General features: G+C 45.8%; 1 protein-coding gene across 1 annotated transcript in view; it reads left to right on the forward strand.

The window, feature by feature from the left end:
* FRAS1 (Fraser extracellular matrix complex subunit 1) overlaps positions 1-25356 on the forward strand; it is a 380286-nt gene that overhangs the window by 266207 nt on the left and 88723 nt on the right. The window contains exons 29-31 of the mRNA XM_083398098.1: positions 12474-12624; positions 19955-20133; positions 23052-23168. Coding sequence (XP_083254224.1) covers positions 12474-12624; positions 19955-20133; positions 23052-23168 — 447 coding nt within the window. The remainder of the gene's footprint in view (positions 1-12473; positions 12625-19954; positions 20134-23051; positions 23169-25356) is intronic.

Consider the following 25356-nt stretch of genomic DNA (forward strand, 5'->3'; position numbering starts at 1 on the left):
TGATACCTCCAGCATATCCCTCCTTGCTTAATGTCTACCCCCCTCAAAAAAATGAAGCAACATCTTTCGTCTTACCAATGATGGCTGCTGTAACAATGACCTCACCAACCTCAATCTGCTCTCAGTCAGCCACACCTGCCTAGATTCTCACTTAGAACTATTCCAGGGGTTGGTCCTGGCTGTCAGCCTGCTCTTCCACCTCCATTCTGCCTTTCCTTCTGCTCTACCTTGAGGAGATGACGCTCCATCCCATAGCCATTTCCCCCCCTTATTCAGCTCTGCTGGATAAGACAGAGTTGCCAAAACAGCACATTATCATTCACATTTTTGAGACAGAGTTGCCAAAACAGCACTTTATCATTCCAGACATTTGTGCATCATCTGGGCTAATAATAATAATAATAATAATAATAATAATAATAATAATAATAATAATTTTTTATTTATACCCTGCCCTTCCCAGTTCAGAAAACTGGGCGTAGGGCAGCTAACAACAAATTTAAAACACTTAATTTATGCAACAAAAAACAGCATAAAATACAGTATAAAACATGAATAAAAATAAATTCAGAATTCAAAAATCAATTTAGGGGGGAAATCCATCCAATAAACATTAGATGATCACCAAGGCTAGCTGGCTAAATTAGTCACATTTGGGCCAGTGAGGAGACCAGGGGAGAATTAGCTGTGGGATCCCAGAGCAGGTAATCTTCATAAAAAGGGGAGGGGGAGGGAAGGAAGGGGAATAAAAGATCAGGCTAAGTTCAAACATGATTTTCAGTTCCGCATTTAATTTCCTTGCAAAAGGAAATATTCCGAGCCATGATTTTTTTTTGCTTGTGTGGTTTTATGGCACCAGTCTTTTGGGGGACCAGAGGTGACCCCCTCCAGAAATGGGTTAGGATTCATCTGTACTAGTCAAACATTTACAGGCAAGAAGGTGACACAGAAACCATTCATTGCCAGGTAACTCAAGGAAAACTGCTCTGTCTTTCCCAAGGACCCTTCATTTGCTCCCAGATTGTGAACCATGGCCCTGGTCCAGCTCAGAAACCTTCGTAAACCATGGTTAAAACACACCTGTCTGGGCTGCATTGCTTCTCCCCACTAGTGTGGGAATGAAACGAACCAAAAATCTCTGGCTTAGCACTTGGGACTCCAAGCAAACCATGATTGGAAAGCCAAGAACAAACCTTGGAGCGACACATACCACGATTGCCAAGCTGTACATAATGCTAAACTGAGGGTTGTGGTTTATTTCTCGCCAGGGCTAGTGAGGAGGAGTAGAGCTAGTGCAATCTGCTCATGCACAGCAAGCCATGGTTTACTGTGACATGAAACCACAGCCACTGAGTGTATCTGATGCCATGCCCTCAGTGTTCGAAACTCCCATTGTTCTAAGCACATTTTGTGATAGGGAATTTCATTAGCATGAGCAGTTTCTGATCTCTGGGCACAGTAAAGGTAAAGGGACCCCTGACCATTAGGTCCAGTCATGGCTGACTGGGGTTGCGGCGCTCATCTCGCTTTATAGGCCGAGGGAGCTGGCGTACAGCTTCCGGGTCATGTGGCCAGCATGACTAAGCCGCTTCTGGCGAACCAGAGCAGCGCACGGAAACGCCGTTTACCTTCCTGCCAGAGCGGTACCTATTTATCTACTTGCACTTTGACGTGCTTTCGAACTGCTAGGTTGGCCGGAGCAGGGTCCGAGCAATGGGAGCTCACCCCATCGCAGGGATTTGAACCACCGACCTTCTGATTGGCAAGTCCCCACAGCGCCACCCGCATCCCTCTGGGCGCAGTACTTGCGCCTAATATTTCAGATTAACACTGCAGAGTGGAAGGAAAGTAGGCCCTTTTCTGCCTCCCCACTTCCAGCTACTTCCTCAAGAATGGAAAAGAGACGCTCTTAAGAATATTAGGGGGGTGGGCAGGGGAAGGATTAGACCAGGGGTCAACAAACTTTTTCAGCAGGGAGGCGGTCCACTGTCCCTCAGACCTTGTGAGGGGCTGGACTATATTTTGAAAAAATAATAATGAACGAATTCCTATGCCTCACAAATAACCCAGAGATGCATTTGAAATAAAAGGACACATGCTACTCATGTAGAAACATGCTGATTCCCAGACCGTCCGTGGGCCAGATTTAGAAGGTGATTGGGCCGGGTCTGGCCTGTGGACCTTAGTTTGCCTACCCATGCACTAGACCATGTGAAAAATGAACATCATATTTCAGGTGCCGTTCATTCCTTTTCAGCTTTGTATCCTTGCTATAGAAAAAGCGTGCCCTGACATTCCATTGTTGCGCCCATAACCTAGGTTAAAGGTGCCATTTAGCTCCTAGTTTTCGTATCTCAGTTTCATATCCTCCGGTTTCTCTTCAGATAGTATAAATCTCTTGCCTTTCACATCTCAGTTTCCCCACAGAACAACAAACTGGTGGGTGTTTGATTCTAAGGCGTTGAGAACACTATCTCCCCGCCTTCTGTTGATCACGCAGGTTTTGTTAACAAACAATGATGAAGGTGGATTGCGGAATATAATTTGCTTTATTAGGCAATTTCACACTCCCTTGTCTCATTATTTTCTGAATCCCACTTTGCAAGCGTTTGGGGGAAAAAGAGCAAAAGATACCGCTGGATTGAGAGCCGCGGAAACCCCCTAGAGGATTTAGTGTGAGGTAGGGCTGGCAAGCACCCAGTTTCTGCCTTAGCCTAATTATCACCTTTCCACAATAGCCTTGGGAGACAAACCAGATGCCAGGTTTATTTTTGGAGAAGCGGCGTCTAGACATACATAAAAGAAGATTTCTTTCTTTCTTTCTTTCTCCTCTCCCTCCCTCCCTCCCTCCCTCCTCCTCTTCTTCTTGGTTGTTATCCAAGAGCTGTTACGGATACTGGTATAACCCTAGCTGGAGGCCTCCTGTTACGCACGCTGCTTATCTGTGAACATGCACCTTATTAGAATGAAAGGCTGAACAATTTCAGTGTGGTATGCCCTGATTTGAAAGGGCATTTGAAGAATTTCAGCTTACAGTCTAATATATCTTTTTATTTTTTTAAAAAAATACCTTTTTAAAAAAGCCATATAAAAACACATTATCGTAAAGGCATTAACAAAGAAAGAGTGATGACAGAAACTGAGAGTGTTTAATCTGTGCTGGATGATTTTCTGCTGTGAGGAATGTTTTCGGCTGCTTGGGTCTGAAAGCAATCCAGTTGTTAAGAGAGCGGCACTTCCAAAATCTTTGCAAAACACAAGCAGGGCTTCCCCACCTCTTTTATTGTTGTTGCTTGAAACAGCTTGGGTCATGTGCAGAGTTCTTTTTCCAGAGGCGAACAAAAATGGCCTTTCATTTGTTGCATGTCGGGAAAATACCCCAGAGCATGCGCAGAGCGGCAGTCTCCATTTTTTCCATATGGTCAAATCTCTTTTTGATTTTAGAAGGGGAATTAATAATGCCTTCTAGTGTCTTGTCCATTTTCTGATAAGGGAACACATAAAGTCTTGACCTCCATCACCCCTTTTTAACCATGGGGCCTGGTGTGAGCCTTGTAAAATCAAAAGGATATTGTAAGGGTATCAGGGGGTTGTTCGAGAGCAATCAGGCAAATGCCTCCCTGGTCGGCTGTAAAGCCTCGTTATTGGTGCCAAAAAAACCTTCACCATGCAGAGCGCCACTATTCCGTGTCTTGCTCATTCACTGGCAGAATCTGTGAGTGGGCGGTCCTTAAACCTTCCCCAGCAGAGTAGTTTCTTGACGCCCAGTCTGCGCCTCCCCTCTCTGCGCGGAAGCCTACTGTGCAGGGAGGGCGTGGGTAACGGAGGACCTCTCTCCTCCCCGCTTTGCCCAGGCAAGGTGTCCTGGAACCACCTCGCCTCCTCCGAGCCCTGAAGCTCCTCTCCACTGGAGGCGTGGTTACTGTTATGTACTGATGTTCTCACCCTGGGCCAGCAGGGGGATACTGTAGATAGTTATGCAAATGAAGGATCGAAAAGTTACGTTCAGTGATTGGATAGTTTTGTATGCAAATGAAGGATCAAAAAGTGACCTTCAGTGATTGGATAGTTTTGTATGCAAATGAAGGATCGAAAAGTGACGTTCAGTGATTGGATAGTTTTGTATGCAAATGAAGGATCAAAAAGTGACGTTCAGTGATTGGATAGTTTTGTATGCAAATGAAGGATCGAAAAGTGACGTTCAGTGATTGGATAGTTTTAGAAAATGGCAACAGTTACAATTGTTCTGGAGCTCTATATAAGCAGGCTGACTGAGCCCCTCAGCTTAGTTCTGTTCTGGCATCTGAATAAAGAAGAGCTGTTTGAAGAATTGCTGTGTCGTCTGATTTGCCCACAACTTAACAGTTACTGTCCTCCACTGAGGAGGTGCTGCGTCGCACGATCTTCGGGGGCTCTCTGTAATCCATCCAGCTTTTCCCCTCTCGCCCCTGAGCCGAAGGCAGTTCCCTGACAGATATCCTTCAAGTGAGCAGAGTCTTTATACACCTTTCTTGGCCCTGTAAAGGGTTTTATGATATAGCTGAGGTCTCTTGTTTGCATCAATAAAATTTAATAGATTTTTTTGGACTACGCAGAATTGGATAAGATGACAGGGAGAATTCGAAACGAGTGGGACCAGAAATTCTTGAAATATTGGAGTAAATATACGAGTTATTTGAAAGACAATTATAACCCAACTGACTACGTTTGTAGGACTACAAGAAGTTTTGTAAGTAGAACTATATGAAATATTGCAGAAAATATTTATGAGAATGGATTTTAAGTTAGGGATTATTAAAAGTAATAGTTAGGATAACAAATGTAAGATTAAGAGATGAGGTTTGACGTGGTTGATGGCTAAAATAGCTAAAATGTTGTATAAGATGAGATGAGATGATATGTTCTGTTTGGAAAATATGTGTAAAAACTAACAAAAATTTATATATTTTTAAAAAATTAATAGATTTTTTTTGCCAACTATTAACATGAGAGATGGGTCTGCTTATTGGTAAGACTTGGAATAAGTAAAGAAGACACAGTAATAACAACATATTTGTTATAGAAACTCTGCCCAATCTTGAGAATGATAGCTTTGACCAGTTCTAGAGCTTAGTTGTTAAATCTTTTATCAAGGCAGTGAAGTTCATTTTTTTCTAGTTTAGGTATATCCACTCCCAGGTATATAAAGTAGATAGAGTTCCAAGCCAATTCTTTTGTGCCAATGCAGTCATAGTTTTGGCAGGTTGTGTATATAGCTCAGCTCAGATATGGTGAAGTTAGCAGTGAAGCCAGATATCTTCCCATATATAGTAAATTGGTGCATAGCAGCAGGTAATGAGGTTTCAGGATCAGAAAGGAATAGAGCAACGGCATCTGCCAACATATTGATGGGATAAAGGTAAAGGGATCCCTGACCATTAGGTCCAGTCGTGGCCGACTCTGGGGTTGTGGCGCTCATCTCACTTTATTGGCCAAGGGAGCCAGCGTAAAGCTTCCGGGTCATGTGGCCAGCATGACTTAGGTGCTTCTGACGAACCATAGCAGCGCACGGAAACACCGTTTACCTTTCCTCCGGAGTGGTACCTATTTATCTACTTGCACTTTGACGTGCTTTCAAACTGCTAGGTTGGCAGGAGCAGGGACCGAGCAACGGGAGCTCACTCCATCGTGGGGATTCGAACCACCGACCTTCTGATCAGCAAGTCCTAGACTCTGTGGTTTAACCCACAGCGCCACCCGTCCCTTATTGATGGGATAGGTTTCTCCAAGTAATTCAGAACCTTCCAAATCAAATTCTGTTTTCAGTACCAAAGCTAAGGGTCCCGTAGCCAGAGGGGAAAGCAGGGGAGACTGTGGGCAGCCTTGCTCGGTGCTCCAGTCCAGGGGCGAACAAAGGCGTCGTGACATCTGGGGCTGCAAACCGCTGTGTATGGCACATGTGCGGCATCGTTACGTACAGCGCATACGCCATATGTAGCGATGCAGCACATGCGTTATACATAGTGGTTTGCCATCAGCGCCGGGATCCTCTGCTCGCAGCTGCAGCCACAAATGGAGGATCCTCCACATGTGGCTGTGGTGGCGCGATGGCTGCTTGCGCCGCCGCGAGTCCCCACGGGGTACCTTCTTGTCACCCCCCAGACATCGCACCCGGGTCACGCTGCCTCCCCCTGTTGCGATGCCACTGCTCCAGTCAATGGGAAATGTCGGAGAGTGTCAGGGAACTGCCATCGGAGCGGGAGGAGGTGAGAGGGCTCCCGGATGATGGTGGAGAGGGCCCTAGTAGGAGGAGGGATAGCCCATACGCTGGGGAAGGAAATCAGCGTAACACCAGTGGAGAAGGGGAGGAGATAGAGGAAGCGGAGAGCTGGCTCCAAGACTCTTCGCAGGAGACAAGCGGAGAGGGAACAAGTGCTCCGTTACCCACACCCACAGCGCGTAAAAAGGTTGCGCGCAGGCAACGGGGGAGGAGACTGGGCGTGAAGCAGCTTTTATGTTGGAAGCGGTTTAAGAAACGCCCACTGACGGATTCTGCCAGCGACTGAGGCAGCCACGGAATAGAGGCTGTCCTGTCAGAAAGGGTTCAACCATGCAACCTAGCCATGAGTAAAGGCAACTTACGCACAAGCAATCCCTAGAACCATTACAGAGAGGGTTCCCCAGTCACCAAAACTTGGGCTGGGGACCCGTAGTATAAAGCCAATTCTTCCCCTTTTTGGTTAAAGAGATTATTGCTTTTTGTCGAACTTACAGCAAACCTGTCAGGGAAAGGTCCAAACAGGAAGGTTTAGAAGTGAATCCTCAGTCAGATCAGCTTCTCGCTTCTCCCCAGTGGTTTCTGTAGGAGACAGAACGCTCCACAGCCTTTGCAGGAGTTACCTAGCTATAAAATAGTGAAAGAAGAGGGAGAAGGGAGGGAACAGCCAGCAGAGACCTCCCTAGAGAGCAAGGGTGACCCCACCCTCTCGGTCTCATAGGTTTCTGCATATTAGAGAACAGAGAATACAGAGGAGTGGAACTTCCCATTGGCACCCAAGATGTTGCTGGGGACGGAAGGGGAAGGGCTCAGAGTAGCCAACCCCTCTCCTTGTGGAGAGACATGGGTTCTTGCTTTGCAACCAGATGACTGAAATAAAAGGACCATGAAACACAAACGGCTTGTGATTCTTCCTATGAAGTTACCGGGGGAGGAGAGGACTCTGCATGCTTGACAATACCCCACAACTGTCCCGTTTTAAGTGGGACATCCTGTTACCCTTTTATGAAGATTACCCACTCTGGGATCCCACAGCTAATTCTCCCCTGGTCTCCTCGCTAGCCCAAATAGTTAGCCCTGGTGATCATCTAATGTTTATTGGATGGATTTCCCCCCAAATTGATTTTTGAATTCTGAATTTATTGTTCTTCACGTTTTATATTTTATGCTGTTTTTGTTTGTATTTGTTGCATCAATTAAGTGTTTTAAATTTGTTGTTAGTTGCCCTGAGCCCGGTTTTCTGAACCAGGAAGGGTGGGATATAAATATTTTTTTATTTTTATTATTATTACCCCAGAAGCCAATCCCGGCTTCTCTTTGCATCCCGGGATGTCCCTTTTTCAGTCTGGCGCTTGTCAGCAGGGTTGCACCAAAATGCTGAGGGTCCAGCGCTGTGGCACGACCCTGCTGATGAGCAATAGAAGGGAAGGTACTCCCCTCCTTACGTCCCAATTTTGGGGGCGAAAATGTTGGAAGGTGTGTTATAGATGGTAATTTCAGTAGGCAGAGAAGAAGCCATCTGTGTGCTGTTTTTGCTGTTGTTGTTGAGTTTTTTTGCAGCTGTCTTTTTCGTCTTGCTTTTCTTCCTTTTTTTCTTTGCTGCCAGTCTCCTCCTTTGAATTTTCCTCTCCACTGCCTACTTCACCCAGCTGTTTGTCTTCATTTGTTTGCAGTCCCAGTTGATTCAGTGGTTTTTTAAAAAAAATCTCCAGTTGTGTGGAAACGTCTTTAGTTACTCCTTCATAAGTTATTGGGAGTTTGAATGGCAGCCCCATCGGTACGTTACGCCTGCTTCATGGACTACCGTGGTGCAAATTTTAAGTTCACAGCTGCGTTGCAGCGTTCTTGTGCAGAGATCCTGGTAGATGTTCATTGTTGAATTTTCTGTTACAGTTTTTCTCAGTGTTCTGAACTTTTGAATTAAGTCATTTTTAATTATGGAGGAGCTAAATGCGGGTGGCGCTGTGGGTTAAACCACAGAGGCTAGGACTTGCTGATCAGAAAGTAGGCGGTTCGAATCCCCACAACGGGGTGAGCTCCCGTTGCTCGGTCCCTGTTCCTGCCAACCTAGCAGTTCAAAAGCACATCAAAGTGCAAGTAGATAAATAGGTACCACTCCGGCGGGAAGGTAAACGGCATTTCCGTGCGCAGCTCTGGTTCTCCAGAAGCGGCTTAGTCATGCTGGCCACATGACCCGGAAGCTGTACGCCGGCTCCCTTGGCCAATAAAGTGAGATGAGTGCCACAACCCCAGAGTCGGTCATGACTAGACCTGATGGTCAGGGGTCCCTTTACCTTTAAAGCGAGCAATGATATCTCACCATTTTCTTTTACTTTGGATGGAGTGCTCTGTGTATCCTCTCGAAATGGCCGGCTTGTATAATGGTGTCAGGAAGTATTTTCTTTATCCAGGACACAAAAGCCTCACGTAGGTTGGTGTCTCCAAGGCTCCCCAGAGACCCTTGGAGGCATAAATTCTGGCAAGAGTCCTGATTCTGTGCATCCTTGAACTGCAATTTGATGTCAGATGGAGTGTTTTTTAAAATACATTTTTCATCATTCAGTCAAACCTTGGCTGTCAAACATAATCCGTTCCGGAAGCCCGTTCGGCTTCCGAAATGTTCGACAACTGAGGTGCGGCTTCCGATTGGTTGCATGTGCTGCTTGCACTCAAGCGGAAGCCATGTCGGACATTCGACTTCCAAAAAATGTTCGGAAACCGGAGTATTTACTTCCAGGTTTTCGGCATTCGGGAGCCAAAACGTTCCAAAACAGAGGCGTTCGGGAGCTGAGGTTTGACTGTAGTTCTGTTCTTCTTGCTGAGTTCCATTGCTTCATTATCTACTGTGGAAACTTCTGAGACATTGGGGTGACTTTTACGATATCTTCTCTTAGTGGTTTCAGTGCTTTACCCCAGTCCTCAGACTGATCTTTTTAAATTAGGGCAACTAAAGCTGCCATGCCAAATGGGACCATCTGGTCTATCTGAGTTGTTGTTGCTTTTTCACCGCATAGAGCCCTGGTGGCAATTTCAGAAATGGCAGTGGCCAGGGCTTGTGATTTTCTGAGGATCTGAGACAGGGATGGAAACCAGTTGTCCTGGGTGCTGTTTCGTGGTCCTCTGATTCTGCAGCTCACAGCCCGCTTAGGACTTAAAAACATTTGAGCAAGGCTTTGTTCTGGAGCATGCTAGGCTACGTTTGCTTCTGGGGAAGGAAGAAGCAGGGGGTCAAAATTGCCTCGAAGGATGGGGGTGGAGTGGGCTGATCTGGAGAAGGAGGGCAAGAAACTAGTGGAGCGATTTCACCCACATCACTTGCTCAAAACTTCAAAATTGCTCTCAGCTCTGAAAAGGTTGATGACATCTGCTGTAAAGGCAGTAGCAAGCTGGACACGCAGGAATTAATGTGCAACCTGTTTATAATGTGTTGGGGGACACCAATTTTCTCGGTGCAGGATTTTGGTTATTTTGGTGCTGGGTTCAAATACTTCCATTGTAAATTGCTGACACCAAATCCTGCCAGATTTTTTTTACAAAGCTGGCTTAGAACCGGTGAATCAAAAGTAATAAGTTTGGAGGGTTAGCAGCTTTGGCAGCAGCAGATCTGTTCTATGCTTATGATGATAGTTTGTTCTCTTGTTAATTGTGCTGTTTAAAATGTGTGTTTTACATTTGACTTCCTTTTCTTTTGAAGCATTTAGGATAATTGTTATTGTTAAGTTTTTCTGTGTTAAATGTGCATTCTGTAGTTGACCTCCTTTGTAATGTTTTATTTTGAAACCTTGAAGATAATTTAAGAAATCTTAAAGTAATAATTTTAGTTTCCAGTTAATTTATATTTTATGTTTGACTTTCTTCAGCAATTTTTTAGTCTGGATTGTTTTAATTGATGTTTTAATGTGTTGAAAACTGCTTTGGGGTTCCATTCTTAAAAATAGAAAGCGGTATAGAAATGAAATGAACAGTAATAATAATAATAATAATAATAATAATAATAATAATAATAATAGCCTCCTTCACTATTATTTATTTGTTGGATTAAAGCATTAAAGCCCTCCAAGAAGGAATGTTGTTTCAAAAATGACTGGAGAAATGATTAGATAAGGGTGGGGGGGGGGCAATTCTTCTTTTTGTCCATTTAGGAGGAATAAAAGCAAGCTCTCCAGCATTCCACTGATGAAATCCTAGCCCCTTTTAGAATTCTGGAGGGGAGCAAGTGAAGTTGTACATGACTGAGGAGAGAGCCCTTTATGCCTACAGTTGTATGTGGGGACCCTTAGGTCCAAGGTGGCCCTCCAAACCTCTCTTCCTGGCCCTCAGGACTGCTTCAACGTACAGTGGTGCCTCGCAAGACGAAAAGAATCCGTTCCGCGAGTCTTTTCGTCTTGCGGTTTTTTCATCTTGCGAAGCAAGCCCATTAGCGGAGTAGCGCTATTAGCACTATTGGCGATTTAAGGGCTAAAAACGGCTTTTTAAGGCTTAAGGGATTAGCGGTTTTGCTGCTAAAATGCTTTTAGCAGCTTAGCGCTTCAGAAAAAGGGGTTTTGGAGCGGAAAACCCCCCCGAAAATTTTCGTCAATTTTCGTCTTGCGAAGCAAGCCCATAGGGAAATTCGTCTTGCAAAGCGCCTCTGCAAACGGAAAACCCTTTCGTCTTGCGGGTTTTCCGTCTTGTGAGGCATTCGGCTTGCGGGGCACCACTGTATAGTTGAAGTGAATGTAAGATGGAGTCAATCTAGAAACTTCTTGAAATTTTTAAAATACATACATACTTAAGAGTATTTCTTGATACTTAAGTAAAGCAGTTTTTTGATCCTACATGCTTATAGGACTTCAAAGCACATCCAGACTCTCTGCTTTCTCCCTTGATGTAATAATTCTGATAATCTTCTTCACCTTTTTAAGAGGTCCACTCTCTATGAAACACCTGCTACTAAGCTTCTCTTAAGTGCAGTGGATTCTGCAGCAAAAGAATTTTTCTAATGTTCTGCTTAACATTACTATTATTGCATATTTATTTTATTACTATAAAGTTATTGTTATTGTTATTTCATTAATATTTTATTATTATTATTAAAATATATATATACAGTCCTCTGTCTCAGGGCGGTTCACAACACAAAGTCACAACATAAAAGCACAGAATACATTATAAAAATAATTAAGACAACAAAACTACAAACTAATAAAAATATACCCCCCCCCAACAAAAGCCCCTAACCCCACAAATGCAAATACAAAAATCTAACATATAACATTTTGAAACATTTTAAAACTAAGAGCTTAAAAAAAAAAATCAAACAGCAGCAGCCTTTAGCTAGTACTTACCTTCCCTATTTTAATGAGCACACTGGGGCCACTGTCCCACTGCCAGAGATCCCTGTGATGTTCCTACTAAGGTTGTTCCTCAATATTTAAGGTGGTTGTGCTGTTTCCCAAATTCCTGGTCTCTGCTAATCTAGTCTCCTGACACCTTACTGCAGGGGTGGGGAACCTAAGGAGCTGAACATGGCCCTCCATCCCTGTCTGGCCCTCAGGACACTTAGCCACACCCACTTTCTCCAAGCCACACCCCTCAGTGGTTCTGCTTCGCACCCCGGACATTTTTACCTGGGTGGAATACGTCATTGAACTCTGATCCTAGCCCTTGCTTGTCTGGGAGGAGAATACAGAGGCATATGAGAGTGTATGTAGGACCCAGCCTATTTTACAAAGGAAAAATGTACATCTGTTGCTCCACCCACTTTTCTGGCCCCCGGAAGGTTGCTGAGAAGGGAATGTGGCCCTTGGATTGAGAAAGGGTTCTGCATCCCTGAGAAAAAAGTCAGTGGTTGGCTGGTTCAGGTTTTCAGTTAAACTTCTAATACAGTGGGCGCTCGGGTGGTGAACGTGATCCGTGCGAGATGCACGTTCACAACCCGCAGCGTTCGCAACCCGCATCTGCGCACGCGTGGGTTGGGATTCGGTGCTTTTGCGCATGTGCAAAGTGCAATTTAGCGCTTCTGCGCATGCACGACCACCGAAACCCAGAAGTAACCTGTTCTGATACTACTGGGTTTTGGCGGTCTGCAACCTGAAAAAAATGCAACCTGAAGCGGCTGTAACCCGAGGTATGACTGTAATACCACCTAAGATGGTCAGCCTTAATCGTGTCTTTGAAATGTGTTTCCTGTTGGTCAGCGTTTAATGACTGCGGTCACTTTCTGTCCTCTTTGCAGAGCAAAGGTCTGCCGCGATTAGTTGCCAGCTCGATGGTGTGGGTCCCAGAGGGAGGGATGCTGCAAATCACCAACAGAATTCTGCAAGCTGAGGTGCCAGGGGTCAGCGATTCCGCGATCGTCTACACCATTAGAGATCAGCCACGATACGGTAAGCAGCGGGCGTATGAAACCGCCCTGAAGAATCTAGCGAACCTTACAGAAAATCAGTTTCCCTTTTCCTGAAATTTCCAGGGCTACTTTGCTTGAGCAGAACATTTGCCTTGAACTTTGTTTTAGATAAAATTAGGTGGCAACACAGAGGTCTGCAGGAGGTGCCTGAGAATTTTCACTAACCTTTTTCACTGAAGCTTCCTTTGATATTCCGGCAGATTTCTTCACCTCTGCCTTAGGTTTCTCAGTTAAAAACCCAAAATCCAGGAAACAGCTCCATGTCTGCTTATGGAGCCAGTTTATCCTGACAGTTTTCTTGCTGTGTGTGTATATATATATATATACACATACCGTATTTTTTGCTCTATAAGACTCACTTTTCCCCTCCTAAAAAGTAAGGGGAAATGTGTGTGCGTCTTATGGAGCGAATGCAGGCTGCGCAGCTATCCCAGAAGCCAGAACAGCAAGAGGGATTGCTGCTTTCACTGCGCAGCGATCCCTCTTGCTGTTCTGGCTTCTGAGATTCAGAATATTTTTTTCCCTCCTCCAAAAACTAGGTGTGTCTTGTGGTCTGGTGCGTCTAATAGAGCGAAAAATACGGTATATGTGTGTGTGTATATCAAACCAGATGCCGTTTAAAGCAACGGCTGGCAGAGAGAGAGCTCACGTATAAAACCGCCGCAGTCGAAGTGACTTTAGCAGAGGCCTTATGCTGTTGATGGGGTCTCTCTGCTAATTAGTATGAACGAGAAGCATTATTGTAAAAGACAGCAATCTTATCCTCAGGGGTTCTTATTTTCCCAGAGCCTGTTCTCTTTCTGAAGTTATAATTCCTCTCCTTGTATCGTCCCAATTATCTCCTCGACAACTAATTGATGACACAAACAAGGGAAGCTATTGCTTCAGGACAGGAGTAAGTAGATGAAAACCCCTGAACTTGGAAGTTATCAGAAAAATACTTAGGTTTTACTTTTTTCCTGTGATACATTCTTTTTAAGAATTAAATAAAGAAACTTTAGGGAAGCACAAAAAGCAGGGTTTTTTAAAAATAATGTGTGGCCTATAGACATCCCCCCGAGATGCCCCCTTTTCCCAGCATGTTGTGAGGTCTCTAGAGAAGGCCCATTTAAATTAGATGTGACACAGAAGATGGTCTTCTCTTCTCAACAGAGCTTGGGACGGTGTGCATTGATGCGGGCTAATTTAACCTCACAACAACCCTGTGAGTTAGGCTCAGCTGAGAGTGGCGCACGTGGCACTGTGGTCTAAACCACAGAGCCTAGGGCTTGCCAATCAGAAGGTCAACGGTTCGAATCCCTGTGACAGGGTGAGCTCCCATTGCTCGGTCCCAGCTCCTGCCCACCTAGCAGTTTGAAAGCACGTCAAAGTGCAAGTAGATCAATAGGTACCACTCCAGCGGGAAGGTAAACGGCCTTTCCGTGTGCTGCTCTGGTTCGCCAGAAGCGGCTTAGTCATGCTGGCTGCAGGAGCTGGAAGCGGTCTGCGGACAAACGCTGGCTCCCTCAGCCTATAGAGCGAGATGATCGCCACAACCCCAGAGTCGTGTGCGACTAGACCTAACGGTCAGGGGTACCTTTATCTTTACTTTAACCTCACAACAACCCTGTGAGTTAGGCTCAGCTGAGAGAGAGAATTCAGTTGGCCCAACCTGGAAGCTTCATGATGCTGTAGAAATTTGAACGCTGGGATGGGTAACCAGTTTTAGACCCAATAGATCTACCCTGAGCCAAACCTAACACCACCCACTTGTTTTTATGCCAGATATGTCAGCAAGGTACCATCTTAGGAGAAACATTACCGTGTATGAGTGAGAGACAGACAGACAGACAAACAGACAGACAGATAGTGAGGGCATGCTTTTTCTAAAACAATACTGTAGGTGACCTGCAGGACCAAAAAGGTTGCCCATCTCTGGTCTTAAACCATGGAAGTGGCTCTCCAGAGTTCCAGATAAAGGTAGAAACAAGATTCCAGAGAATCTCCCGGACTTCCCTCCTCCCCTTTGTGGGTCCTACTGCTAATCATTTCCTCCTGCATCTTTTATAATAATACAAATCTTTTACCTCTCCATTGTGTCCAAAATTCACCATTTAACTACAAGTGTTATTCCAATCTCCTGCTAACGATTTTAACTGTTTACAATGGTTTTTAAGATGAATGATAAATCCCCCCCCCATTCCTTATTAAAATTTTGGTCTTCCTGATTTCTTATTCTTCCGGTCATTTTAGCCATTTCGGCATAATCCATCAACTTGATCTGCCATTCCTCTCTGGCAGGGCATGGAAAAACCTTTAAACTTAAGATAAAAGTTTTTCCATGATCTATTTGGAGAAGCTGGAGACTGAACCTTGAGACTGTCCACATAGAAAAGTGTGCTCTTTTGCTGAGCTACAGCCCTTTCAGTGGAGTCTTCTATTTCCTGCAACTATTTCCTTGTCGTTTTGTGTTATTTATCTAACAAGGGAGATGTTTGCCCACTACATGACAACCATTAAGGCAACCAACAACACTTCTGGCTCCAGTAAGCTTCTCTTCGCCAACTCCCCCAAGTCTTACAATAGAGAAAGAGAGAGATAATCATTATTACTATCGGTCAATGTCCCTCCCACATCCTCGGCAATGATTCGCACTAAATTTAGCTACCGCAGTGTGATTTCACAAAGGCTGGAAGGACAGAGGAAGTATCAATTACATGCCAGATTGGCTTGGTGTGTGGGTTTATTTAATTGAGATGTATGCATTTTAAATAATTCAGCAGTTAGATATTAAATAGACATCGCAGAAGCCCCGATGGGACTCGATCTGTCAGGAGCAAAAACACGGGCCGCGAGACAGCGGCCTCCAAACTGTCAGCGTAATGGAATCTGTAACTCCGGTGTCAAAATAGATTACAGGCCTCAGTGGCTGCGTCCCATCAGCAACCCAGAGGACAGCTGCAGGCAGCGGCGCTAATATTGAATCCCAATATTATTGTCAGCGTGATAGGATTTCTGTTGAGAGTTGTCCCAACGTCTGTAATAATGCTGGAGGAGTGCAGGTTTTACAAAGCTTCCGGTGTTGCTGAGCCCTCTCTGGCCTCATAAACACAAAATGGAACAGCCTCAGCATGAGCGTCTGAGAGGTCGGTTCTGCTTCCTGAGGTCCGAGCCGGCTGAGGAGAAAGCAAGTATTCTGCTCTGGTCAGACCTCACCTGGAGTACTGTGTCCAGTTCTGGGCACCACAGTTCAAGAAGGACACTGACAAACTGGAACGTGTCCAGAGGAGGGCAACCAAAATGGCCTGGAAACGATGCCTTATGAGGAACGGCTAAGGGAGCTGGGCATGTTTAGCCTGGAGAAGAGGAGGTTAAGGGGTGATATGATAGCCATGTTCAAATATATAAAAGGATGTCATATAGAGGAGGGAGAAAGGTTGTTTTCTGCTGCTCCAGAGAAGTGGACACGGAGCAATGGATCCAAACTACAAGAAAGAAGATTCCACCTAAACATTAGGAAGAACTTCCTGACAGTAAGAGCTGTTTGACAGTGGAATTTGCTGCCAAGGAGTGTGGTGGAGTCTCCTTCTTTGGAGGTCTTTAAGCAGAGGCTTGACAACCATATGTCAGGAGTGCTCTGATGGTGTTTCCTGCTTGGCAGGGGGTTGGACTCGATGGCCCTTGTGGTCTATTCCAACTCTATGATTCTATGATTCTAAGGGCTTAGTATACTAGTATAACCTGTATTCGTGAAGGAGCATCTCAACCACCAATGTTCATCCAGGACACTGAGCTCCAGCTCTGAGGGCCTTCTGGTGGTTCCCTCCCTCAAGAAGTGAAGTTATAGGGAACCAGGCAGAGGGCCTTTTTGGTAGTGGCACCTGCCCTGTGGAACGCCCTCCCATCATATGTCAAGGAAATAAACAATTATCTGACTTATCTGAAGACAGCCCTGTATAGGGAAGCTTTTTAACGTCTGGTGTTTTATTGTGTTTTCAAAACTCTGTTGGGAGCTGCCCAGAATGGCTTGGGCAACCAATGCACAGCATATAAATATTATTATTTGTAGTATTATTAGCATAGAAGCAGGAACTGTGGCACAGAAGCTGCCTTATACGGACCATTGGGTCCATCTAGCTCTGTAATGTCAACACAGACTGGCAGTGGCTGCCTGCGATTTCTCCCTGCCCTACCTGAAGATGCTGGTACCTTCTGCATGCCAAGCAGGTGCTCTCTGAAGGCAACCTCAGAGCTGAAGTGGGCCCAGTCAGGACCAGACACAAGTGCTGTAAATATAGACAGGTGGGAGCAGAGGCTGGAAGTACAGCAGCTGGCTGAGAGAAACCTCCTGAGAACTATTCATTCCAGCAAAGGCCTGGAGGAGGCTGAGAGGTTCTGTGCAGTTAGGCCACCCATTCCTATTCCTCAACTGAGCCTCCTCCCAAGTAGGCCAACTCCTCAATTCTATGATTCTACGTACTTCTGCAAATCTGCAGGGCCTGCTGATACTTCCCTCCAGTGTTCAGGTGATGCCATTTTGTCTGCATAACCCATGGCTCACATCCCCTGAACTTTGGAAATAGAGGGAGTGATGCTATAGCTTCTTCACTCAGAGGTCAGGTGAGATCTGACTCCCCCAACACCCGGTCAACCCTCAGCCTTAACCTTTCCCCTTTACTGCCTGATTTCATGGAACTTAAATCCAGCTATAGGTTGTGTTGGTCTGCAGTAGTTGAAACAAAATAAAAAAATTCCTTCCAGTAGCACCTAAAGGTAAAGGGACCCCTGACTATTAGGCCCAGTCATGACCAACTCTGGGGTTGCGGTGCTCATCTTGCTTTATTGGCCGAGGGAGCCAGCGTACAGCTTCTGGGTCATGTGGCCAGCATGACTAAGCCGCTTCTGGTGAACCAGAGCAGCGCACGGAAATGCCGTTTACCTTCCTACCGGAGCGGTGCCTATTTATCTACTGGCACTTTGATGTGCTTTCGAACTGCTAGGTTGGCAGGAGCAGGGACCGAGCAACCCTGTCACGGGGATTCGAACCGCCAACCTTCTGATCGGCAAGTCCTAGGCTCTGTGGTTTTACCCACAGCGCCACCCGCTTCAGATACCTGAAGAAGTGTGCGTACACACGATACCTGTCTCTGAAGATACCTGTATCTGAAGAAATGTGCATGCACACAAAAGCTCATACCAATAACAAACTTAGTTGGTCTCTAAGGTGCTACTGGAGGGAATTTTTTTTATTTTGTTAAATCCAGCTCTCAGCCAGGTAACCAGGCTGCTCCACAACCTTGTGGGGAAGAATTGCAGAGCGAATGCACCTTCTTTTATGCCTTTGGCTGGTCATGTTTTCCCACATCATGAGCAGGAGATGTTTTGCATCTCCATCCCGCAATGACAAGAATGTAAGAGGAGCTCTGCGGGATCAAATGAAAAGGTTTCCTGTCTTGTTTCCTACAGTGGCCGGTTGGGTTAGCTGCTTCTGGGAAGCCCACCAACAGGGCCTGAAGATGGTTGCCCTTTTGGTGTCCGATTGTCCCCCCACCTCCCATATTCAAATGTGTGGGGCTTGCAATTATTGCCTATTCAGCTGCTACTGCTTTGTCTGAAGCTGCCCTTGGATTTGCTTAACTATCGTCTCGCTTCCCTGGGACTGCCTTCGAAAAGTCCTCTTTCATTGGAAGAGAGAGCATAAGTAACATCTGGTGTTTTTGTAGAGATCAGTATATTTGTTAGATGTGCATGTTACAAAGGATTAATGTAGGATGCTTCAGCCGGCGTTCCTTGGAAGGCAGGCCTTGAAATCCAGCAAGGCGTGAACATGTCCTGCGGGCGCTTTTCTCCTTTTCTCGGTTGTTTGAAATATTTCTAAACTCCCCCCTTCCATGCAATGGATTCCAGGGCAGTGAACATAAAAAAATTATTCTGATGAAACACAAAAACCCATTGCAATCATAGCCGTTTGCAGACTGAGAGGCAATAGGAAACAGTATAAAAACTTAAAAGTAGACAGAGAGGCAACAAAAACCCCTTAAAATGCCAGAGCGGTTAACTAAACTGACTTGTTAGAAAACAAAGAAATGTATAGAAAGATGAGCATTATACACCAGCCTTTAGAATGAGGGGAATATATAGAGTGCACATAGAATTGGAAGGGACCCCAAGGGTCATCTAGTCCAGCTCGAACCCACAACCCTGAGATTAAGAATCTCATGTTCTACCAAATGAGCTATGATAGCGTTGTGCTTTTTAATTCCTTTTTATCCATTAAAATAAGTGGAGCTAACTTTTCAACGGGAGAAGAACAAGTGGTATAAGATTTTGTATCAATATAGTTCTGCGTTTTTTTTTCTTCTTTGTTGACAACGGCAACAACACAAAACGCTATGGCAAATAATGCCCTTGCCTGGTGCTCAAAAGACTGCAAAGCTGGTACCACCATATACCACCAACCTTTAGCAAAAAGCTGCGGGTTCTGTGTGGGCGTCCTGGTCATTCCTGACAATTGCTGCTTGAAAGGCCATCTCCCTCTTCATCTCTCCTTCCTCAGTGTAATGCTTCTAGGTGTTGCTCGTGCGTAAGTTGCCGCCACTCCTGGCTAGGTTACCTGGTTGGACCCTTTCTGTCTGGACAGCCTCAAGTTCCGTGGCTGCCTCAGTCACTGGCAGAATCCGTCAGTGGGCATTTCTTAAACCTTTTCCAGCATAAAAGCTGTTTGACGCCCAGTCTTCTCCTACTCTCCCTGCGCGGAAGTCTTCTGCGCAGGGAGGGTGTGGGCAGCGGAGTACCCGTACTCTCCCCGCTGGTTTCCGGTGAGGAGTCCTGGAGCCACCTCTCCGATTCCCCCATCTGCCCCCCTTCTCCACTGGTGTTACGCTGATTTCCTTCCCCGGCGGATGGTCTGCCTTTCTCCCTACTGGGACCCTCTCCGGCATCCCTCTGGAGCCTTCTCTCCGCCTCCAGCTCCGATGGCAGTTCCCTGACACTCAGGCGAAGTTGTGTTCCTGGTCCCGATGCCGGAATCCATCAGGCTCTCCTCCTCTGGTGGTGATTAACGACCTAAGCCTTTAATGAAGCTTTAGGCACGTTCCTCTTTACGCAGACAGCAGAAGGAGCTGGAAATGTGTGCTACATCGCTATGTTTATTTCTAACTACAATGGTACCTCGGGTTACATACGCTTCAGGTTACAGACTCCACTAACCCAGAAATAGTGCTTCCAACAGTCTGGAATGTAAACAGAGTCTTGTGACTCCAAAAACTGCACAGTGGCATAAGAGAAATCTAACAGAAAGGCCATCTCCCTCTTTATCTCTTCTTCCTCAGGTGAAGTGGTGTTCCTGGTCCCAATGCCAGCAGATGACCCCGGGCCAGTATGGCAGCCTCTGCCTGACGGAAGAGGAGCCACACCAACCACCTCGTTCACACAGCGAGACATCAACGAAGGCGTGATCTGGTACAGGCACTCTGGATCCGAGACAGAGAGCGACTCCTTTCGCTTCCAGGCATGTTATGCATCACCAGACTCCTTGCTTATTTAATCCCTCACAGAACTGCTTTCCTGACCGCTTGGCATCAGTCATGGCATCAGTCGCACTTGTCAGATTCCTCATAGTTGTTGGCAAAGATCCCTGCTAGGGCTGGGCGATATCTGGTTTTGAGCATTGTGGTGCATCACCAACCTAACCTTGCCATATACTCAGGAGTCAGCAACCTTTTTCAGCCATGGGCCAGTCCACCGTCCCTCAGACCTTGTGGGGGGCCGGACTATATTTTGAAAAAAGAAAGAACAAATTCCTATGCCCCACAAATAAGCCAGAGATGCATTTTAAATAAAATGACACATTCTACTCATGTAAAAACACGCTGATTCCCGGACCGTCCGCGGGCCAGATTTAGAAGGTGTTTGGGACGGATCCAACCCCCGGGCCCTAGTTTGCCTACCCCTGCATATACTGATATATCACAATGTTTGAAATAAGGATGGAGGTACGCAGAGGCACTGGCTGGCTTTGCGGTTTCCCCCACATTGTGCTTCTTACATAGCACACACACACATCATGATATTCGCAATATATCACCAGGTCAAAAATTACGAAACCAATATCACGATATGGATTTGGATGTTATATCGATATATCGCTCAGCCCTTGTCTCTGCAGGCATAGAACTGTGTTACTATCAGGCCTCTTTCCCAAGATACGAATTATTTTTTAAAATGCCAAGTTGTGTTTCTCAACAAGGCCCCTCTCATTAGGTTTAACACTCTCCTGAAAGGCTAAGCTAACTCGAATGCTTGTGTGCCACGTTTTCTACGTTTGCCTCACCGCATAGAAGCAGTTACGGTAGCACTCGGGAGGCAATTAAAGTAATTTCTGAGGTAATTAACATAAGTGATAATGAGGAAGTGTTGAAGTGCCGGATGTTGAACAAGCTAATCTTTAATTTAATGGCTGTGTTGCTGTTAACTTGCATGCATTTTGCATGACTGAGGGGTGCTGTTTTCCTTGCTGTAGCACCTTGCTGCTGGGGCCATAATTGTACGGTAAATTGTGCCAGGGGAGAGAAGCCACAGCTAGCTCTATCCTACCGCAAAACAATAATCCATCTGGCGGCTTCCTGATGAATGGGGTTGGCGCTGCGGAGGAAATGCAGATGAATTATTTTTTTGTTAGCGCTCAGGGAACTGCGCTTCCAGTGACCTCTAATAAAAACGGATCCCACAAGTCAATTTATGGATTTATTATTTACTTGTTGGAATATTTTTTTTTTAATGTTGCCGTTTCCCATGGTTCCATTGATAAAACATTTGGCTGCAGTCCAGAATCATAGAATCATAGAGTTGGAAGAGACCACAAGGGCCATCGAGTCCAACCCCCTGCCAAGCAGGAAAAACCACCAGAGCACTCCTGACATATGGTTGTCAAGCCTCTGCTTAAAGACCTCCAAAGAAGGAGACTCCACCACACTCCTTGGCAGCAAATTCCACTGTCGAACAGCTCTTACTGTCAGGAAGTTCTTCCTAATGTTTAGGTGGAATCTTCTTTCTTGTAGTTTGGATCCATTGCTCCGTGTCCGCTTCTCTGGAGCAGCAGAAAACAACCTTTCTCCCTCCTCTATGTGACATCCTTTTATATATTTGAACATGGCTATCATATCATCCCTTAACCTCCTCATCTCCAGGCTAAACATGCCCAGAAAACTGAGCAGAATACATGGGCTCTCTGTTCCCATCCGCAAGAGGGAAATTCTCCATGTCCCCACAGACATTCCATGCTGCAATATTCTGAGCCCATTCTGTTGCTGAAGAGAATGCAGTTGGAAATTCTGAGCTGCAATATTATTATTATTATTATTATTATTATTATTATTATTATTATATCACTTCTCAGTGGTTCTCAATCTTTCTGAATTCAGAGCATAGTTTGCACATCAAATTCTGGTCTTCCATGGGATTCCTGCTCACCAGAATGCATGTCCGCCATTCTGTGGCACATTCTCAGGTGCATTCTCAGTTCATGAATGGCACTCTGGCCTAGCCTTTGGGACCTCATGGTTGCCTTACATGAATGGAGAGTGTGTTCTGGAGCATAGAATCATAGAGTTGGAAGAGACCACAAGGGCCATCGAGTCCAACCCCCTGCCAAGCAGGAAACACCATCAGAGCACTCCTGACATATGGTTGTCAAGCCTCTGCTTAAAGACCTCCAAAGAAGGAGACTCCACCACACTCCTTGGCAGCAAATTCCACTGTCGAACAGCTCTTACTGTCAGGAAGTTCTTCCTAATGTTTAGGTGGAATCTTCTCATCCCAATGCTCCCTTTTTGATGTGCTTTGCAGAAGAAAATTAGTAAGCTGACTCTCAGGGAAGTTCATACAGTGGTACCTCTGGATGTGAACGGGATCCGTTCCGGAGCCTCGTTCGCATCCTGAAGCGAACGCAACCCACGTCTGCGCGTGCACAGGTCTCAACTCGCCGCTTCCGCACATGCATGTGACATCATTTTGAGCGTCTGCGCATGCGTGAGTGGTGAAACCCGGAAGTAACGCGCTCCGTTACTTCCGGGTCGCCGCGGAGCGTAACCTGAAAACGCTCAACCTGAAGCACATTTAACCTGATGTATGACTGTAATTGATGTCATCAAGGGACCCCTAATAATCTTCTGAAGAGTGCAACAACACAACACAACACAACACAACACAACACAACACAACAATGGTGTTTGTTGAGAAAAGACTTGGTTTATTTGTATGTTCTTCCTGCACAGAATAGGAAACTAGGCAGAGGGTTTTTGGTTTTTTTAAGGCAATTTTTGGAGATGCGCAGATTACGCAATAAACCTGAGAAGGCAGCCGCTGCACCTGTTTGTTATGATGTGTAAAAAAAAATCCTCATTCATTTCTGTGTTGCCACATTTGCAGGTCTCTAGTGCTGTTGCCCCACAAGCCCACCTGGAGACGCACTTGCTCAACATTGCCATCCTGCCACACACTCCAGATTCCCCCATGATCTCCTTGGGCTCTTCTTTCCACATGACCGTAAGTTCAACCCAAGGCAATAAACAGTGAAAAGAAGTCACTCCTCTGTATTTCCTGGTTTGTTTGTTTTTTTATCCATTGGTAAAGAATATTCTGCAACTAAAGCTGCAATCTGGTATCTGGTCACCATTGAACTCCAGGGGGCTTCTGAGTAGATATATTCATAAGACTGCACTGTTAGTTCAGGAAATATGAAAACAAATCCCTGGTTGTGTAGCTTAACTCCACACAATCCTAAACTGATTTTCAGGTTACTTAAAGTGAATGGCTGCAAAATATTGTTTCTTCCCCTGCCTGTCCCATTGCAGACCCTATGTGGATTAGTCATCTAAAAAGACTGCCTTATATTGAGTCAGACTAGTGGTCTATCTAACTCACTATTGTCTGCACTGGTTGGACAGTGTTCTCGAAGCTACCAGCATGAGTTTGACCAAACTGTGGGAGGCAGTGGAAGACAGGAGTGCCTGGCATGCTCTGGTCCATGGGGTCACAAAGAGTCGGACACGACTAAACGACTAAACAACAACAACAATTACCAGCATCAGGGTTTCCCAAACTTGGGTCTCCAGCTGTTGTTGGACTACAACCCCCATCGTCTCTAGCTAGCTGGTCAGGGATAATGGGAACTGTAGTCCAAAAACCTCTGTTTGGGAAATCCTGGTCTTACACTGACTTGTCTCTCCAGGGTTTCAGACTGGAGACTCTCCCAGCCCCACCTGGAGATGCCAGGAATTGAACCTGAGGCCTTCTCCATGCAAAGCTGATGTTCAAACATTTGGGCTACAACCATTTGGTCAAGGAGCACTCCTGTCTGTGGCCAGCAGACTTATACACCAAGAGGCTATTGTTGTACGTGTTGAAGTGCTCGTTTCCCATGAGACATTTTGCCTTATTATGCAAAATGGGTGGAGCTAGCAGCTGAAAGCAAAAGTGGCTCTGAGAGATGGGCTTGGGCCAAAGATTAGTATAATAACACTACCTGCAGAGTCGGTGATGATGGTGCACCAGGTTCCATGAAAAACAGCTCCATGGGGTCTGGTTGGCACCTCCAGGAGTGCCCGAATGTCAGGCTTTAAGGAACTGGTGGTAGTAAATAAGCAGATCAATGCCTAACCGCCAATACCAAGAAAGTTGTGACCATTTGCTACGAGGTAGGCGAAAACCAAGTGGCTGGTGCCAGTTTGCCAAGTGGAAAAATTCCTACCAGGCTCCTCAACGGCGACCAACCAAGGTCCATAGTAAGGTCAAGGAACGAAAACCTTAAAGGGCAGGAGGGTGGGAAAAGCAGGAACAGCTGGTAAGCAGCAAAGAGGGAGATCCCCAGCCACATCCTGCTTTAAATAAGGCAGGCCACACCCCAAGAGCCAGCCAATTAGCTGGTCAGGAGGTGACACGGCTGGGAATCCCCCCAATCACGCAGGACTGGGGCCGTGAAGTCCACAACTCCACCTCCTCCGAAGGGCAAAAGTGGCTTTCTATCACTCTCAAAGCCCATCTAGTCTTGGGCAAAGGGGGGTCAGGAATGCTGTCCAAGGACACCGAATCTGCCAGCTGTCCCTCTCCAGGTGTTTCCTCTTCTGGCTGTTCCTCACCCAGTATTTCCCAGCTTTTCCCCTCTGGACTATGCCCCTCTGCAAACCACTGTTCTGAATCAGTACTATCCTGCCCTTGGGAAGGTTCAGGGAAAGGGTGTCTGTGTGTGACTCCCACCATTCATCCTCAGTCCAGTCCCTGACACTGAGCCACTCATCTAGAGTTCCTCTTCAAGAGCTGAAGATAAAAGCATTTTGTCCAGCTCAGCTTTCAGCTGTGTGGGAATGACTATTTGCGCCATGCTATGGTGACTTGATTTTGATCCTTTTATAAAGCAAAAAAATAATGATAGCGGTATTGGTTGTTCAGAACATTTCTGGGGTTTTATGGCAAATTGCTTGCTATGGAATTTGAGGATTTAATGACATATTATGCTTTACTGATGGGATTCTCCCTGCTCTCTGGCAGTGTGTGTGTGTGTGTGTGTGTGTGTGTGTGTGTGCCCACGCGCAGAGGGACCGTGCTTTTCAATCTATTCTTCATAAAATGCTTTCCTGCATCATCTTGATCCAGTCTGTGTGATGCTTTCCTCAATTCTTCCTGAATAGATTGGCTGCTGCCTGCAGAAAAGAAGGTGCTCAGTGCCATGTCGAAA

This window comes from Podarcis tiliguerta, assembly GCF_965153285.1.
Source record: "Podarcis tiliguerta genome assembly, chromosome: 9".
Taxonomy (NCBI): Eukaryota; Metazoa; Chordata; class Lepidosauria; order Squamata; family Lacertidae; genus Podarcis; species Podarcis tiliguerta.